Raw genomic sequence first — 19,663 nt, forward strand, 5'->3', positions numbered from 1 at the left:
CTTCTTCCACCGGTTTATTGTATAGAGCATTCCAGTTGTAGGTCTTGAGATGTTTTAAAATAATCTCAGGTCTAATGAACTTAAGAGAGTAAATCTTCTTGGTTTGACGAGTTTGCTCATCGATGCGTTGCTCACCTGCACTATTAGTTAGGGGAATTTCACAACATATTGGGTTGTGATCTGACTGGAATTTAGTTTGAGGGGTGACATTTTTGATGTTTATCAGATTATGATATAATAAATCTAAATGCTGCTCTCCCCTAGTCGGAAGCGTATCAAGTAGGGTCAGTCCTAAGGTTTGGAGGGTTGCATCAAGGTATTCTTTAGCTTGATCGTGTCTTGGGCTAGGCATATTAAAGTCGCCAGTTACAATCATGGGAATATCTGTGCCAAGATTCTCTGAAATCCATACAAGAGCTCGGTCCTGGTGTCAGCAGTGTGTTCCGGCGGAAGATAGATAAGGCAGACTTGGATTTCTTGAGCCTTCCTCGTGAAAGACGCGGATATGGCTTCAAAGTGTTCAGACTGACTTTGTTTAATTCTTATAGGATGTAAACTTTCATGATAAAGGATCGCAACTCCTCCACCCCGCTTATCTATTCTGTTGTTCCCAATAAATCTGTAACTTCAAATAGAGATATATACAGTTAAACCCAGTATTTATTAAATAAAATAATTAAAAGTACAAAAGTACAAAACCAGTAGCTTTCGGAACACGTGTCCCTTTATCAACTGACAAAAATTTTTTTAAATACATTACAAGCAAAGTGGCACGTTAGTCATTGTTGTAGCACGGACGTGTGCTGCCTTACGCCAGTGATCATCCATCAATAAAACCGTTGTCTCTAGGATGGGATGTATACGCATGCCTTTCTGGCGATTTAATGCCTTAGGGTTGTTTATTATGTTTAGTGACTCTAGCCATAGGCGGTGGCGAAAGTGTCGCGCGTGGTCCACTATCTCAAAGTCGCGCTTGGGGTCAAGATCGTGGTTGGTAGCCCAAAAATGTTCTGCAAGCACGGACTGGTCAGTTTCGGCAAGCCGGATTGCTCTGTCGTGTTCCGTGAGGCGATCCTGGAGACGTCTCGATGTCTCACCTACGTAGCAACTGTTACAGGCCCTACAGGTGATACGGTACACCACATTGCTGCGTAAGACAGGTGTGACAGGGGTCTTCACATTGGAGACAAGTGAACGCAGGTTCCTACCTGGTAATTGCACACATTTGATGTTGTAACTTCTCAGGATCTTCGAGATACGTCCTGACACTCCTGGATAGTACGGAATGTAGGCGGACGATATGCCGACTTGCTTCGGAGGTCTTGGGTTGGAAGTAAGTTCTTGTGCCTGTAACAAGCATCTGTTTAGTACATGGGATGGATAACCGCATCTGGTTAGGTCCGCCTTCACACGGGAGATCTCGTTACGTCTAATTGTGTCGGTGCTGGAATGGCTCCAGGCCCTGGAGAACAGGGTGCGGGCAGTGCTATTGAGATGGCTTGAAGCGTGGCCGGACCCGTAGTTGGTGAATTGACCGCACCACATGGGTTTGCGGTATACTGAGGTCTCTAGACGTGGGCCTACGCGATGCACTAGCACGTCTAGAAACGGGAGCGAACCGTCCACCTCTGATTCCACGGTAAACTTTATGAAATTGGATAAAGACCTCCGAAGCAAGTCGGCATATCGTCCGCCTACATTCCGTACTATCCAGGAGTGTCAGAACGTATCTCGAAGATCCTGAGAAGTTACAACATCAAATGTGTGCAATTACCAGGTAGGAACCTGCGTTCACTTGTCTCCAATGTGAAGACCCCTGTCACACCTGTCTTACGCAGCAATGTGGTGTACCGTATCACCTGTAGGGCCTGTAACAGTTGCTACGTAGGTGAGACATCGAGACGTCTCCAGGATCGCCTCACGGAACACGACAGAGCAATCCGGCTTGCCGAAACTGACCAGTCCGTGCTTGCAGAACATTTTTGGGCTACCAACCACGATCTTGACCCCAAGCGCGACTTTGAGATAGTGGACCACGCGCGACACTTTCGCCACCGCCTATGGCTAGAGTCACTAAACATAATAAACAACCCTAAGGCATTAAATCGCCAGAAAGGCATGCGTATACATCCCATCCTAGAGACAACGGTTTTATTGATGGATGATCACTGGCGTAAGGCAGCACACGTCCGTGCTACAACAATGACTAACGTGCCACTTTGCTTGTAATGTATTTAAAAAAAAAAATTTTTGTCAGTTGATAAAGGGACACGTGTTCCGAAAGCTACTGGTTTTGTACTTTTGTACTTTTAATTATTTTATTTAATAAATACTGGGTTTAACTGTATATATCTGTATTTGAAACTATGGACCCCAGTACTCCAGGTCCATTTGTCACTAAATCTGTAACTGGAGGATTGTACCAGCAGATCCAGTCGCCTGTTATAATTTAGCCAAGTCTCCACTATACACATAAAGTCATATTCTTCAAGGAGTAGGCAAGTCTGCAATGTGTGCAGTTTGTTAAAAACACTTCTAACGTTCTGAATAAAAAAGCAAATGGTCTGGCCTTCTCCAGAAGGGGCATTCCGTTGCTTTAGTGGCTATATAGGTTGATACGTACTACTGGTTCTCTGCACGTATGCGGTGTTCTTTTCTCGATATCTTTTAACTAATGCACCCACTGGCCAGTTGTTGTCTTCAAGGATAAGATTTAGGTCATCAGGGGAGCATGTGAGCAAAAATGACGCATAAGAAGGATGCCTTGTTTTCAGCTGTCTTACTTCTGTGTGGACTCCGAATCCTTGAGTAAACATGGCCTTTATGTCATTCGGCTGCGTGTTCGGGGCAAGCCTAGTAACAAAGACTTTCTCTCGGGTTCGAAAAGAATTGGCTGGAAACATGTTCCTCAGGGAATCAATGCTTGACAGCGTAAGACGTAGAGGGAGACAGGAGTCGGGATGCTCCCCTCTTGCCCTCCTCGGGACAGAGATTAATGTGGATACCGATGGAGCATAAATTCGCCCCGTGTAAGCCGAGCAAGCGTGAGGACATTTTTTGTCACGATGATATGTCTCCAGGGAGTGGTGCCCAGATTTGCTTGTAGGATAGATCTGGAGATAGTTAGGGGGTGGCCTACCACCCTGTTCATCCATCTAAGCAACCAGTACTCTAAACTGAGATACTTCTGAAGGTATGAGGCAGGGGCAGATGACCAAATTTCTGAAGCATAGAGAGGAATCGGCGTAATACACCTCAGGATGTGCCGAACAAGCAGCGCTGGCTCATGCACACCAACAAGCTCTTGATGCACTGCCCAAAGAGCAGCGTACGTCTTCTGCCTTATCCTGGCAAAGTGAGGCTGAAATGTGAGCCCAACGTCCCAGGTGAGGCCAAGATCAGTATGAGAGGTCACCTTTTGCAATTTAACGCGAACACGACAATAATCGCTGGGGATTAAAAGTGCAATCGTTTAATTAACGCGTAAGTTTATTACAACGACTGTGCCATCCCCCTCCACGAATCCCAGTATTTATTCAGAAGGGGACGCACTCTCGGTGAGCAAATTCTAACCAAAAACGATCGTGGAAAATTCCCTCCAACAAAAATCGTGGTTCTACCGAAGGAACGGTGTCCGTACTCTCAACGGTCTTTGGGCTTTTGTTTTTTAGGCGAGCTCCCTATGCGCAGACGTCTGTTGTCTTCGCCATATCCATCCGTCTGTCTGTCCGTCCGCATGTAGAAACTAGACATCCGGTGGACGCATTTTCGTAAAATTTTGTATTTATTTCTTTTAGAAAGATTTCAGCCATCCCTCAATTCACTTTTATTCCCTTTTTCTCCTACTGTTCCTTGTGAAAAAAAGTAAATGCACTTTTCACACTGCCTGCTAGCCTTAGACAGTCAATTCATGCTTCGCGGGGATTTCTGCGTAAGATTCGTAAACGTGGTGTCACTTGTGAACAGACATACAGAGAGAGAGAGAGACTTAAAAGTATACGGGAGAAGAGTAATAAATATTATACAGCCGTATTTCAACCGAACAGTTAAGTCTCGAGAATACAGTTTTATTAAATGTTCTACAAAATTATAGCTCATTAATTAATTGGTTAAAAGATTTCTTCATTTACTTTTCGTTTGTGTTAATCGCAGAAATTGGAAAACATCGATTAATTTTAAGAAAACGTGGGATGCGCCTGAAATGCAACGCACTGCGCACATTAATGGAAGGGTGTTGTCGGATGCTCACACATTCTTACTTAATAAGAAAAAGTCGATCGATATCACATTTCCAGCAGCGCTGGTCCCTGCAAAGCTTTCAACAGACGCGAGGGAAACTGTATTTCGCGTATTACTGTACAACGAAAAGTAGGATGGAGGCCAGTGTACGTTCTTCTGCTCTCCTTGAGAAAATATCGGGTCCAATTAATGTTTATTTATTTTGACGTATAATATACACAACACGCATGCGCCCAGTTAGAGCGTATAACAGAGCAGAAAGCAGAACAAAGATTGCGCAAAACATAAAAATAAAAAGTAGAATAACACACTTTGTACAATGAGAGTTCTTCAAACGGGAAGAGTCCAATGCCACGAAGAACCCACACACACACGAATTAATGAGGACATCTTTAGCCCAGAACTCATCGGTCAACCAGTCAACGTACTCCGAATAGTTCTGTGACACTGTTTCTTGTTCACAGCCATATCCAAGTCAAACTTGTTCATGAGTGCCAATGTTCTTTTGAAGAAGGAGTTCCTCGATATTTCTCATCTAGAGTTACTGATGTGGAATGTTCGTCAGTCTGGTAGCCACCGCTGGAACGTGAAGGGCAATATGGCATAGAAGGTCCGGCAGGAAGGTTGAACCAGTGAAGATATGCCACTACTACTACTAGCCCACTGACTGTTCAGGGGGTGAACCCAAGGTTAATAAACAGATGATGATAATAATAATAAACATTTATTTTTGAATCGCGATATTTCACGGTGGCCCGTTTGAATCGCAAATATTTTTCATTTACTTTTTGTTGTCGATAAACGAATTTATAATAACAATAATGCCAGGAGGAAAATGGCCCCACGCCATGGTGGGCCAATGTTCATTGGAACGATTTCGTCTGCAGAAGGCGGACACGGTTTTAATTAATTCAGCCTGGAGAGGGATCTTCGCGATTTCTCGTAATGAAGACGCATCGGAGAGAGAGAGAGAGAGAGAGACGGATGTTTGGTGCTCAGACGCAGCTGTCGTCCTGCTGCAGGCACCGAGTAAGGGTGCGAGGATGAATAATTGAGTTGGCGCTGCCCCGCGTGATGGAACGGAGCGTAATGACACGAGTTCGAACAAACGGATCGGGGGATGCGCCGCTGCCTTTAGCGTGACCAAAAACACAACAGTGCGCGTGCAATTAACCTTCACCACACTTATGGCGTGCAGCGCAGTTCACGCCAGGCCGGAAATGTTGTTTCGGTACGCGGTGGGTTCGAATCCAGGTGCACACGGAGGGGAAGAGAGGAGAAGACGCCTCTTTGTTGGGGAGGAGGGAGGGGGAACAGGACTTTTTCTTTGTGTTCGGAACAAAGCGAAGAGTGAGCGCTGTGGACGATTCCATTTACGCTCCCGGGGTGGGGAAGGAATAAGAAACGGAGCGGACACGTGGCTTTCTTCGTGCTGTTTTTTTGGCATTTTTAAATCGATATTGCGATCTTTAGAAACCGCTCCACCCGGAACAGCGGGTGGATGCATGTTCATTTTGGTGCGTGCGAAATTGCTACACTCGAAATAATGACAGAAAAGCAAAAGATTCTCCACGTGGACGGGGGGGGGGGACGCTCTTCTGAGGGCGTCCATTTCTCAGCGGGTAATTTCGGACTTTTTGGTCTTCGTCGATGTCTCCGGATTAAATTTACAACCGATGCGAACGGGTCGGACGGGAGCAGTGGGTTTTGAGGGGTCGGGGAAGTCGCAACCCGCCTTTTCTACATCGTCGCGCATTCTGGTCTCGGAAACGACATTATCGGAGGTCAAATTGAAGAAAGCCTTTTGACGAAGCTTCGAGTTGCCCTCAGAAAAAAAGAAAGTCGAAACGCCTTTTCCCCCATCCCCGGAATGCATTCTTTTTATTATTTATTATTTTTTAGCTAATGTGGTGCAAGGAAGCCCAAGGCCTTCATGATGCCAAATAAATTGAGTTAGCCTGAGAGAGACAGAAGAGAAAAAAGGGAATCCCAAGGAAGAGAAGAATGAGGACCTCCGTTTGCCAAGCCTGTACGCAATTAAAGAGGACTCCGTGAGCCACTTGGGGGGGTTGTATTTCTGAGTGCACTGAAGCAAAAACTGCGCGGATTTACCAAACAAAAGAAACGCTTCGCTTCCGTGGAAATTCGCATCCTGAACCCCCCCCCCCCCACACACCTGTCGTCGCAGAGCGTTGTGAGGAAAACGTCTGTCGTTTGCCAATTCCGATGACCTCCGACAGCTGCTCTTGCAAATTCTAAACGGTTGAGGGGAGGGGGAAGATCAATCGCAGTCCCCCCTGACGCGCTGGTGCCCGTTCCCACGAAGAGCGCACAACGTCTTCCTTGCTCATGCGCGCACCCCCTGGATCGGCTTTTGCGAAATCACCAAAAAGCTTTCAAATTCGTGAGAAAACCCTCTCCGTGTGTGTGTCCGTGCCAACGACGACATCCATGTTCGCTCGCAGCGCACCGAAAGCAGCGTCAGGAACGTGCAAAGTGCCCCCAACGATGCAGTCCCCCTCGCACACGCGTGTAAGAGTTCAGCGACCTCCCGACACAAATTTGCGTTCGCCTTTACGGCGAAGCCCGAAAGGGGTGTCCGCTGTTACTGTGCGCGCTCCCTTGTGTTCAGAGGTTGGCAGGGGGTTGCGTCTCAATTTGTTTATCGAGGTCAAGCCCGGGGTGACGATGAGGTAAAGGTTTTCAGCTGTGAAAAATGGAAGAGGTCATCGGACTCCTTTTCGGAATTGCTGGTGTTTTTATGAGCTCCGTTGCGGCGGGTCCATCGAGACCACCGACGGGATTACTGGTTAGGACGTTGCACGCAACTATCCCCTGTCTCTGCGAAATTTCTCCAACGTCCACATTCAAAACAACCCCAAGTACAGAGTGTTAGTTCAAAATGACCTCGAAAACGATTGGGGTGGAGGGAGAGGGGCTACGATCCATTTCAGAAGCCGACATTTGGTTCACGAATTTTTTGAAACGTATTTCGGGGGCAGAGGGCCATCGAACAGCGAAGAACACGTTAAACGCCGAAACGTGCTGAGTGCCTCGATGCAGACCTCGCAAGATCATATAGTTGGACCTCCAATCTTGTAATTGAAGAACTCCCTTCGCTGCTGGAGTGCTAATGAACTCGCAGGTGCCCATCACCCCAAAGTGCTTACGAATGCGTATTCACGTTCAACGACAAGTGGGACAGTTATGTGACCCTGGAAGTGACGTGTCATGTTCCCCACGATGAATTTATTTATTTATTAAATCCGTTTATTAAAAATAGCGAGTGTTTGCATTCACACCTTATACAGAGCCGACCGGCTTGAGGGGTGTACAAAAGCAAAAATTACAATTATTTACAATGTAAGAAGAGTGTACAAAAATGCACGAATACAATTATTTACACAAGTGCGTATATTTACAATATTGTTTACAAATTAACTCATTGTCAAGATTATAGTTGAAGTAAGCTGTTCGCTTCTGAGATGCTCTTCACTCTGTACTGCTTGCTTTCGGAGTATTTCACAGGGTGGTCTATTGTCAATGAATTGAAAAGGGGAACTGCGTTGTTTGGGAAGAAATTCTTCAGACAGCACAGGTTTTATTTTATTTTTTAACATATAATATACACAACAGGCATTCGCCCAGTTAAAGTGTATAACAGAGCAAAGGTTGTACAAACATAAAAATAAATGGTAGACTAATATACTTTGTACAATGGAAACGGGAAAAGTTCAATTCACAAAAATAAAAAGATATTCATGACGTCAAGTCCAGTGCTATGTAAACTCGCAGAAAGCAGTTTGCTGCAGGAGACATCATCACACACACACACACGAATTAATGAGGACATCTTTGGGCCAGAACTCATCCGTCAATCGGTCAATTTACTCCAAATAGTTCTGTGAAATTGTTTCTTGTTCACAGCCATATCCAAGTCAAACTTGTTCACGAGTGCCAATGTTCTTTTGAAGAAGGAGTTCCTGGATATCTCTAATCTGGAGTTACCGATGTGGAAAGTAGTCTTCTGTCTAGTAGCCACCACTGGAGCGTGAAGGTCAATATGGCATAGAAGATCCGGCAGGTAAGTTGATCCAGCGAAGATGTGGTACAACAGTTTTAAATCAAGAACAGTTCGCCGAGTTTCCACAGATTGAAGCTTGAAGTAGGAACAGAGATTCCGGTAGAAGATTCTGTGATAAAACATGGGGTTACGTCTGGAAAGATAGTGGATAAATTTCATCTGGACCGATTCTATTTGCTGTATCAAGTATGCATAGTGTGGGTTCCATATAGGAGAAGCAAACTCCACTATAGGGAGTATAGTTTCCCTTGAATAGAAGCACAGAGAACTGAGGATCTTGAAATCTGTACGTCTGCCGTTTAATGAAGCCAATTTGTTTTTTCGCTTGGTTCAATATATTCCTAACATGTTTTTCAAACCCACATGTAGCGGTAAAAGTAACTCCCAGATCTTTAACTTCGTCAACTCTGGAAATCGGCATCTCCTTGATGTAATATTCATTAACTAAAGGCTTAGTTTTCCTCGTAGCGGCAAAGGAAATAGAGCTGCACTTCATAGTATTAACCTCCAAACCATTCAAAGCAACCCAATCAGCAAAAGAGTTGAGAGCAGTCTGAAGGTTAACTGCATCATCTGGACTGCAGATAGGTGAATATAGTTTCACATCATCGGCAAACATTAGTATCTTGATACCACCTCTCTCAACAAATTGCGGTAGATCGTTGATAAAGATGGTGAATAAAAGAGGCCCAAGAGATGATCCCTGTGGTACTCCTCTCGATGGAAAAAATTCCCTTGAGACTTCCTGTCCGATGATCACTGTATGTTTTCGATATGAGATATAACTCATCAACCAGGATAATAAAGGGTCAAGTATTCCATAGTGGCTTAGTTTTTGAGCAAGTTGATTATGCGGGACACTGTCGAAAGCCTTAGTAAGTTCTGTGTAGATCACATCAACCTGTCCCCCGCGATCGACGGTGTCTAGAACCTGTTGCCAGATGGTGAGAAGATTAGTGGTAGTTGATCGGCCCCTGGTGAAGCCATGTTGGCAGTCGCTGATGAAGTGATTAAAATATTCCATTAATCGGTGGCGAATGACAGTGTCCAGAATTTTTGCCAGCGAGTTCATAAGGCAGATGGGACGGTAATTCTCTAGTGAGTGGTTTGCACTTCTCTTTGGGATAGGAATAACATTAACACTTTTGAAGTGAGTGGGGTAGATACCAGACTTAACGGAAAGATTGAATATATGCAATATTTAAGTTGTGGAAAGCATTTCTTCCACAAGATAAGTGGAATCTTATCTGGGCCTGCAGAAAAATCTTTTGTTAGTTTCCGAAGCGCTTGAATGATATCGTCTGTGTCCACCGAGAGATTATTCAGTGTATCATCCTTAACAACTTGGAATTGATAAGCTGAAGCAGCAGTAGCTGCTGTTTTCTCTGAAAAGGAGGAGAAAAAGGTCGCAAAAAGATCTGCTTTAGTTTTGTTGAAACGGTAGGTAGGGATTGTCATTACTGCGTCCAGCACGTGGAGTAGAGATAAGTCCTCGAAGACTTGGGGCCGTCAATCACACCGGTAAGCATCTGAGAAAGAAGAAAAATGTTCCTGGATGCAATGTGAACTCTCCAGGGAGTCATATTTAAGTTGGTATATAACACAGCCCTGGAGATGGTGAAAGCATTGCCCGTGACCCTGTTCATCCAATCCATCGCATTACCCACCACTCGACTGCCAGGAATCTGTTTATGTACGAGGTCGGTGCAGAAGACCAGATTGGTGATGCATACACGTGATCGCACCGCTGGACGTATCCTCCGACTACATCGACGTGGAGTAACCCCGTCAGCTCTTGTTGAATTTCCCACATCGCCGAGAAAGTCTTGGTTTTCATGGTCGAAAAATGGGTCTAAAAGTGAGGCCCTCGTCCCAAGTTATAAATAAAATAAATTAATGCCGAGGTCGGTGCGAGACTTCATTTTCCTTATCCCCAATCCCTTGAGATAGGCCCTGATGTCATTTTTGATTCTCTTTTTTGTAAATGTGATTTGGGCTGATTTAGATATGTTTAGCTCCAGACCTATCTGCAGTAGATAGGTTACAAGGCTGTTGATCAGGGTGGGGACCTACTGATTTATCAGGTGGGTTTGTTCAGGGTCTTTTGATTTTATATATAATTTGAGGTCATCTGCATATGATGAGAAGTCAGTGTACCTTGCGAGGAAGGGTTCAAGGGCAGCGGCGAACAGTACACAGGATAGGACACCTCGCTCTCGTTATAATGCCCTCCTGTTGGAAGGATTTATAGCTGATGATGAGTTGTCTTGGCGTAAGGATGAGGTTGATAGTTTTTAACAGGCTTCCAGTAATGGCAAAGTACTTTTCTAGAATGTAGATGGCGGGAAATGAGAGCTTATCATAAGCAAATGAAATATCAAGGAAGATGACGTCCCGCTGAGATTTCCTGTTGACAGCAGGTTCAATTTTAAATTGGGTATCCAATAGGTTTGTATATGTAGATCTTTTGGGGATCACAGTATGCAGATGTCTGGGGCTATGAAAGAAGCCTTGGTCGATCAGTGCTCATAAAAGATAGTTTTCTCAAACACCTTTAATAGAGTTCAGCCCACCCAGATCGGTCTGAAGTTCTTAGGCCCCTTAGAGTTTCTTCTTTTGGGTATGGGTTGTTCCCTGTAGTGATTCCACATTGTCGGGATTCATCCGGAATTCAATATGCGATTGAACATTACAAGAAGGGGCTCCGCAATTAAGGCACTACACACGTTAACCATGAATAAAGGGAACCCGTCAGGACCAATTGTAAATTTATTAGGAAGTCTATTGATGTTATTTAAGAAGAAGAAGAAGAACTCTTTATTGCATACAAAACGCACATGCCGTACACAATACCCTTCACGGCTAAAAGCCAGGGGTAAAACAACACCTTTATAAGGTGTTGTTTCGTTAGCGTTATAGTTGAAAGGGGCTGTCTGGAGGGCATGACGAAATCACTTAGTTTTGGGGTTTTTGGGTCTCATGGCATCTTGTTGAAAGTCAAAATATCCATTCATGAAATACCTTCTCATCGACATGGAAATCTTTGTTGCATTTGGATGTAATGCGTTTGGAGTGGTTTATTCTGTTGGGTACCAGCTGCCGGATTGCATTTCGTTTACATTTGAGGAAGGTTGCCGAAATCACCCGCTCTTTCTTGTACATCTGGTAGTCAGCTGAGTTATGGTACTTTTTCCATATTCTGAATTCTTTTTGTTTCCTCTTGACTGCTTGTCGGACTTCAGCATTGAACCATGTATTGGATCTATCAGAGAGTTTTAATTGTTTGGAAGCTCCTTGGGAGGCAATTTCAAGCAGCTGGTTAGCCAGGTTAGATATAGCAGTGTCTATTGATTCTTGCTGTAGAGCCTTCCAGTTTATTTCTGTGAGACGTGCAAGGATGATCTCCGGGTTTAAATATTTAATGGAGAATACTGTTTTGGTAATCTTCTCGTTCCTGAGAGCTTCATCAGCGTTTGAGTTTACAGTGACGTTGAACTCAAACGTGATGGGAGAGTGATCAGAGGGGAAGCTGTGGTGTTCAGTGGTATTATTCCACATTGTGGGAGATTGTGGAATAATAGATCCAGCATCTGGTTTCCCCTGATAGGAGGTGTGGTTTGGTGAAATAAGCTGAATCTGACAATGGCTGATATGTGATTCTCAGTGGCCTTATAATGTCTAGACGTAGGCATGTTGAAATCGCCTATAATGAAGGTGGGGATATTGGGGGCTAGGTTAGCTGCTATCCATGCTATCAGTTCACTTCGTGAATCTTCTGTGTGGTCAGGGGGTAGATATACAAGACAAATTTGGAGTTGTATGGCATCCTTTCTTAATGTGGCACATAGGGCTTCGAATTTATCTGATTTGGTCACTTGAAATCTGGACTGCTTGAAACTGGATGAGTACAGTAACGCAACACCCCCACGGCGTCTGCTATCCCTGGAATTTTTGGAGGCTGAGGTAATCAAGAGGGTTACCTATGACATACAGTTGCCTTTCGTAAGATAACCAGGTTTCAGTCAAGCAGATGAACTGATATTTTGGTGTCCTTCGAATGTCCTTCGCAACGAATGCAAATGCATTGGGGTCTTGTCTGCCACAATTTTGGCCATAGCCCTCGAACCCTTCTTAGCCCAGAACAAGAAGCACTTCATCACATACGCCGATGATATAAAATTTTTTATTGCCTCAGGAAATCAGAAATCAGCTGACTACCACAAACAAGTGGCTAATACTAAAATAAAAGAACTTCAAGATTGTATCGGGCTGCAGTTGAATGAAAACAAGACGGCAAACATCACTTTCACAAATAAAAATGGAAATATTTGTGAACGGCATCCTCGTCCAAAAGGCACAGTCACACATTGATCTTGGACTCAAGTGGGACGAAGGCCTGACCTTCCGCCCGCACTTCGAATACATCCGTAACAAAACATTCGCGGCGCTTTGGGCAACCAGGCAGGGGCTCACCGGTATTAGAGACCCCGGTCTGATGAAGCAATACATCAACAGATGTATTCCCCTATACGCGGCCCAAATCTGGTCTTCAGCTCCCGAATGCAGTATCAAAGCCTTTCTAGGACTCGAATACTGGCTCTTGAGATGGCTGAACAGAATTTCAGCTAAGGCTTTTACCATCTCAAGAGCTATACTATACTCCAATTTAGAGGTCACACCCTGGAGACAAATAATCACGTCAAGAAACATAATGACCCTCGCTCAGCTTTTAACGGGAGGGACGACTGGATGTACCGAAAGCCCGAGAGTGGAAAATCACCGCACGAGAAAAACCAAGACGAGTTGCAGATAAGGAACCACAACTGAAAGCGGCATTTACGCAGTTGGATAGCCTAGGAAGATTCTTTCCAGCAAACACCATCCAGCTACTCCAACAACAACCTCAATATCAATCCTGAAAAGAAAAGTTCTGCAATTGCAAATCCCACAGAAAGGAAGTTCTCAGAAACTCTTACTCGCAAATACGGATGTAAGGATACAGTTTCAGCACCTTGTTCGGCCAGGCACGAGCCACTGGGCTTTAGGAAACCCGACCTCATCAAGAAATAAAATAAATAAATCTTCTGTTTATACTCCGGCACGACAACCAAGTTAGTAGAGTTTACAATAAATCGTCAATACAAATATTTATCGTAATTAATATACAGTAGTTACGGGCTTGAATCCCGGTGCACTCAAGGAACGCGTGCTATGCACTCTCGCTCATGACCACTGGGCTACGTCAGACGTATAGGTGTCAGCATTGTTCTACCCACCCCACCCAACTCTAATCCCCACAGAAGAAGATGACTGCTGGAAAACTGACCTTTTAAATTTTTATTTTACTGTATCGCGGTTATTCCTGTTGCTCTCCCCCTTATGTTGTTTCATATGCTGTATGCTGCTCGACTGTCAATATTACTTACGTTTATGTAAATATGGTGAAACTCCCCCTTGTGTGTGTTTAAGCAGAAGGTATGCTTCAATTGTCACGGTATTATAAATAAATAAATAAATTTTCTGTTTATACTCCGGGACGACCAAACGGTCAGGAGAGTTCACAAGATAGACCGAATACAAGAAACAGCACCGTATTTAGCAGTCACTGGCTTGAATCTCGGCCACGCGAGGCACTTGTACTTGTACACCCGCGCGCCTGACGACTGGGTACGGCGGCCTGCAATTTCAATATTTCTCGTGAGAAAAAATATCGGAATTACCGAGTAGGACAGTTGATATTCCCAACGTGTATGAAATTTTTTCGGGGTCGAGATCCCGGCACAGACCTCTCAGTTTCCTCGAAGGAAGAAAGTGTACAACCTCGCCTGCCTCAACGATGTTTCCAGCAAACTCCTCCTAATATTTTAATGAGTTTAAATTAACAAAGTAACCGAAAATAAGACCTGCAAAAAGCAGTCCGGGACAACCTTCATTGCAGCCTTCAGCGAGTCACTCCTAAACCCTAATGGCGCCTCCGTATCCAGGGGAGAAGGAGCAACAGTGCGTAGCACACGCTTCTTGATTAGACCGGGGTTCGAGCCCATGAGCCACCAAATACGGAGGATGGGGAAAGGTCAAGGAATGACCACCGCATGTCCCCGGAGCAATATGGCGTTAGTTGCTAATGCTCCTCAAAACCAAATAACAAACGAACCCTAATGGGGTGTGTATGAAGAAAGAACCAACTGCGTATTCTCGCTTTGATCCGAGGAACGTTCGCTGTCCACTTGTAGAACTGTTCCATCAGAAGTCCACTTGATCCACTTCCTTTTGTATTAACGTAAATATCAAATAACAAATTTTAGTAATTAAGTTTCGTAAAAAGTACCCTTTTCGAACCCTTCTGCCCAGCGCGATTTCAGGGGGTGATTGGAAAAAAAAAAAAAAAAAAAAACTGAATAGTGGAAACTGAGAAATTTGTTGAAGTGGGTATTTGACGTTCGGGATCGGCTGATGGAGGAATGTAACGGTGTGGGGTTCAGGCACCGCTGCACGTTTCGGATAATAAGCCGCGTGTTCCTGCGAGCTTTTGGCGTAGCGACCACCCCACTGCACGGGTCTTCGTCCTGGTCACGTTCAGATGCTGCTGATAGATGAGGCCCTCGACCCACGTTAAGCCAAACTCCTTATGCGTGATGACTTTTCCTACAGGGCCCTCCGCGATATACGACTATATTTCTATATTTCTACGTTGTCCTTTAACCTTTTATTTAGCAATTGGCCACATGACGGATTCCTCGTGCTTGATCAATTACCATGGAGCGAATTCGGATGTCCTCGGTGTAACACAGAAAGCCCCGCTGGGATGCCTGGAAAGGGTTGAACGTCCGCAGCTAACAGTAGGGGTGGGGCTGGGGAGGACGCTTCTGTACGGTACTCCTCTACTTATCGCGCATCTACAGGGAGGGACAGTTGTGGTGAGCAACCACTTTCATCTCCACTATTTCGGGGAAACAGAATTAGAGCGAGTGAAGATTATAAAAGAGATGTGAGAAAGATAGAAAGATAGGAAGGAGAACAGTACGATGGCTGACCGTTGCTGGGGAGAACACCGGAAACAGTTCCCGAAGGAAATCAAAAAAGGTCGAGTGGAATTCAGCGTGTGCTCTATAAGAAATCCAGTTTGCGTCCATCTGCCCTTGACACGCGGACGTCCCCTTCGATATTTCTCTTTTTGCGCGTTCTGTCCGCGTTTTATAAAATTACAAAATAAAGCGGAAGCAGCGCGTCCACCAATCTTTTCGTTTTCTGCTTAATTTGTAAAGAAAAACGATGTCACATTAGAGACATCTTTAAGTAACTTCCATTCAAGTGCACTTCAGGTTTCTTATCGGCGGTGAAACTTTCTGGAAATGCACAGCGGTGCCATCGACGCATATTTCGAAATTTTGTTTCACTTTCGCGCACGATCCCTCCCAAGGTTACTACACTTTCACCTTCTTTGTTACACGTCCGTTTTATTAGAAACACGCAATTATATAAATAGAAATGTCGAACACGAGTAGGAAACGAAACATGAATTCGACCCGAAGACGCATTTCTTGATATTTGGAGGTTCTTTTGCGAGTTCTCTTCGGTTCTTTGTGGAGCAAGTTCTCGTGGTCGAAGCGATCTATGGCGATGGTGGTACTGCGGAGACAGCAGTCTCTGAAGAAGTGGTAAGAAAAGAGCACGAAACGTTTGCCTCCATTGTGTGTAAATATTTCTGATTGGGAAACAAACGTAATACCGACGCACTTTCATTATCTTCGGACATCGACCCTTTTTGTAGATAAATTTAAAGTCCCCGAACTTTTCTCGACGGCATTTTACGTTTTATTAGGCGTCATCGGTGACGAGGGTTGCTCGATTTTCTCCGAGGAAGGATCTTTTTGCATTTCCTCCGCGATACTGGGCACATCGCGAGAGAACCGAGCATCCTCCCGTCGATGGAAATGTGCGTGGCGTTACGTGCACACATTTCCATGGCAACAGAGCCCGAAATGCGCGGTTGTCCGCCACTGATTTCTTCTTCTTTTCCTCCCGCAGATACGACGAGGGTGCCGCGGGTCAACTGCACCGTGGAGCAGTTCGAGCACTGCATGAGCACCTTGCAGACGGTCGCGCAGAGTGAGGAGTTGGCTCTCGCCACCACCAGACACGAACTGAACGCCGTGTGCAGGTAAGACTTCCTTTTAATCCGTCGCTCTTTCTGTGCGCGTGTGCCGAGAAAATCCTTTAGGCAGCGTCCCCTAGTGGCGACTGGAAGCGGTTGCGAGTCGAGGATGTCCTCGAATTCGCCTAAGCGCGGGATACTGTCCTCGGGAAGGCGCCCTCCTTCCGTGTTCGCGGTGAAAACGGCCCCTCGTAGCCCGGCAACCCCCTCTACTTCCTGTTAGTTGCAATTATTCTCGCAGTGAGTCGTTGCATTTAATTTTTCGCACACGTTTCTTCACCGTCTGAAGGAAGCTGAAAACTCACTTTGCGCAATTTCATTTTCATCTCTTTAAACAGCTCGTGTTGTCTCGTTTCGGGAATGATTGTCCCTCCCTCGGCAAAGGTTCGGTACTATCTTCTTCTCTTCCTCTTGAGAGGTGTGAAGAAATGCTGTCCGAATCGCGAGATGTCACTTTCATTTCCTGTTCGTAATTGCCACCTTTGCAATAAGAAAGCAGCCTTCCAGTTGAAATGCCACGTGAGATCCCTAAAAAGGTTTCAGTAATCGAGGAGACGATACCTCGGCTGGAGGCCACTTCTTTCATCCTTCAACGATGCTCCACTTCCACTGTGGCCCACACACTGGCACAAATGTGGACAAAACTATTTTCTTTTTCAAGTCAGAATTTAACGTGGTTTTTCTGCCATTTTGTTGTCTCAATGGGAACTGCCCTAATCTTTTCCAATCCATGCCCCCCCTCTCTCTCTCTCTCTCTCTCTCTCTCTGTCTCTGCGAAAAGGAGGTTGAAGTGTAAGACACAAAGTCTTAAAAGTTAAATTAAATATGAAAATAATTAAAGAAAGAACGCTAGGTAGGGTGATATTGTAAACCTTTCAAGAGAACACTTAAAGTCATAAAATTTAAGATAGTGGGTCTGACGTTAATGGAATTGAATTAAGTAGAGTTTGTACTTAATGTAGGGACATTAGAGTTGTTGTTGTTGTTGTTGTTATTTGGTTTTTAGGAGCATTAGCAACTAAGGCCATATTGCTCCGTGGACATTAGAGGGAGAAATATGATCGGCGTCCACTCCCTAAGAGCAAGCGAAGATAGCTAAATGGAACAGTGGGTGGTCAGTGGATGGAGTTGCAAGGGACGGAGTGCTCTAGAGGCTACAGTAGGCGCCAGCGGGGAGCGGTCCCGGTTTACCGTTAAGAGAGAAGGCTTGGTCAATTTTTGGGGCGAGGTAGGTCAAGTAAGTGGACACAGATGTTTTCTGGATGGTTAGGGAGAGATTCTGAGCTGCCGGAATTTCCGGTCACCTTTCTCCTATTGCACGTCACTTGAAATAGGCAAGTGAGAATGGAGATGATGATGGGAAGATAGAAATGATTGGTTGAGGAAAGGAAGGACGTTACGAAATTTTGAGAAATAAAAAGGGAAGAGCGCGCGAATAGGGGGGCGAAAGAGGAAAGTTTTTTCGGGAGGTGAGGAAAGTTCTTTCGGAGAAGTGATGAAAGTTTTTTTCGGAGGAGTGATGAAAGTTTTCTTTTGAGAGGTAGGCTCGGGAAACAACCCCTAGAAGTAATTCACCAGTAGGACCAATTATGGTGAGTCGGCTAAACTCTGATAGTTAAGTAAAGTATAGATAGGAACTTTCTCGAGATGGAAGGAAGAAGTCCTAAAACCCCCTCCTAGAAATATATTTAGGAGGAAGGCGAGAGATGATGCTTACGAAAGTACACTGGGCAGCCCTGCAGTCTACACAGAGAAAAAGAGTAAAGGGAAGCGACTCCTATTGAATGATCGGGCACAGCGAAGGAAAGTATGATACCAGGAAGGATCGGCGAAGTGGATAGTATCCCTGGCAGATGTTAGCAGTTCCGAAGCTGAAGGAGAGAAATCTGAGACTGATGGTGGATCCCAATGCAGAGCGGAAAGACACAGGCGCAACATTTTGTTAGCGGGAGGATTCAAATCCCAGAAGTAAGTTTCAAACAGTTAATGTACCTATATATATATATTTGCAAAGGACTGTAGGAAGATTAGGAAATTTTAAATGAGATTGTGAGAGCACTTTCAGTAAACTCAGCGCATGTTCTGTAGTTGATTAAGGAAAAATTTGAACTAGTTTAACGTAGGATTGCTTATAGTTATGGTATAATTACAGACTAATTAATGGAGAGGAAAAATAATAATTTTGGACGGGTAGAGCAGATAGAGTTGTACGTAAATTTATACAATGTTAATGAAGTAGAGAAGAGGCGCAATTAGTCGCCTAAGGGTGACGTTTACTTGAGAGAATGAAGAAATAAACCGATGTACATTTCAATAACGGTAAATGGGTTGTGTTAGGGTGAGACTAGCCTAGAATAATTTGTGAAGTGGACATTAAATTCCAGAAGAAGAATTGTAATAACCACGAAGAAGAATGTAGGATTGTGCTAAATAAGTAGGAATAATAAACAAAAAAATGTCAATTGTATTTAAGAAAGAGTTAAGTTAAACTGATCGTACGAAATTCAAGCTTAAAACCGCGTTAGTCGGTCTTGAGCTTAGAATGGATGCCAATGAGATGAGTTGAACTGTCGGTAGGAAAATTTTAAAATTTTTTAACCAGTTTCCATTTTGGGCTCTCAAACAGACGTCCTCTTTATTCAGCGTGAATGCCGACGTCCCTCTATACTGAAAATAAATAAATAAATCTTTATTTGTCCTACCAAATTTAAAAATATAGGTGTACATTGGTAAGAGATAAATTCACTTCACGGCAGAGAATGCCAGGGGATTACCATAAAATGCGAATAAAAGAACGTCTAAAATATACAAGAAAGGTTAAATGTACACGAACAGATGAGATATAAACTGCATTACTCATTACTACATTTCTGTGAAGAGTCCTGGCAATTGTAATACAAAAGTTCATTTTAACATCACATCCACTGATCAACTTGTGCGAGATGTACACTTGTTGAAATAAGTGCACACACAGTTCTTGACAGAAATGCACACAACTACAAGGCAACAGTTGCCTCAGCGGCCCACCCTGAGGTTTGTTTCCTATATTTCGACTCTTCTATGAGGGTCCTTAGTAGGTCAATTCCGATATGTTTTAAAGACTGAACTGATTCCAACGCACTGGTGGGTATAAACATGTCGTCCATCTTCAGTCTGTTCGTCATTCTCCAAGGATTTGGTGCCCC

The 19,663-nt window shown here is 44.4% G+C and overlaps 1 protein-coding gene across 1 annotated transcript in view; it reads left to right on the forward strand.

Moving 5' to 3' along the window:
- The window catches only part of LOC150089100 (uncharacterized), a 129,394-nt gene that overhangs the window by 26,362 nt on the left and 83,369 nt on the right, over positions 1-19,663 (forward strand). The window contains exon 2 of the mRNA XM_090370410.1: positions 16,352-16,484. Coding sequence (XP_090226536.1) covers positions 16,352-16,484 — 133 coding nt within the window. The remainder of the gene's footprint in view (positions 1-16,351; positions 16,485-19,663) is intronic.

The sequence above is a fragment of the Mastigoproctus giganteus genome, chromosome 3, assembly GCF_048544385.1.
Source record: "Mastigoproctus giganteus isolate SK-2022 chromosome 3, ASM4854438v1, whole genome shotgun sequence".
Lineage (NCBI taxonomy): Eukaryota > Metazoa > Arthropoda > Arachnida > Uropygi > Thelyphonidae > Mastigoproctus > Mastigoproctus giganteus.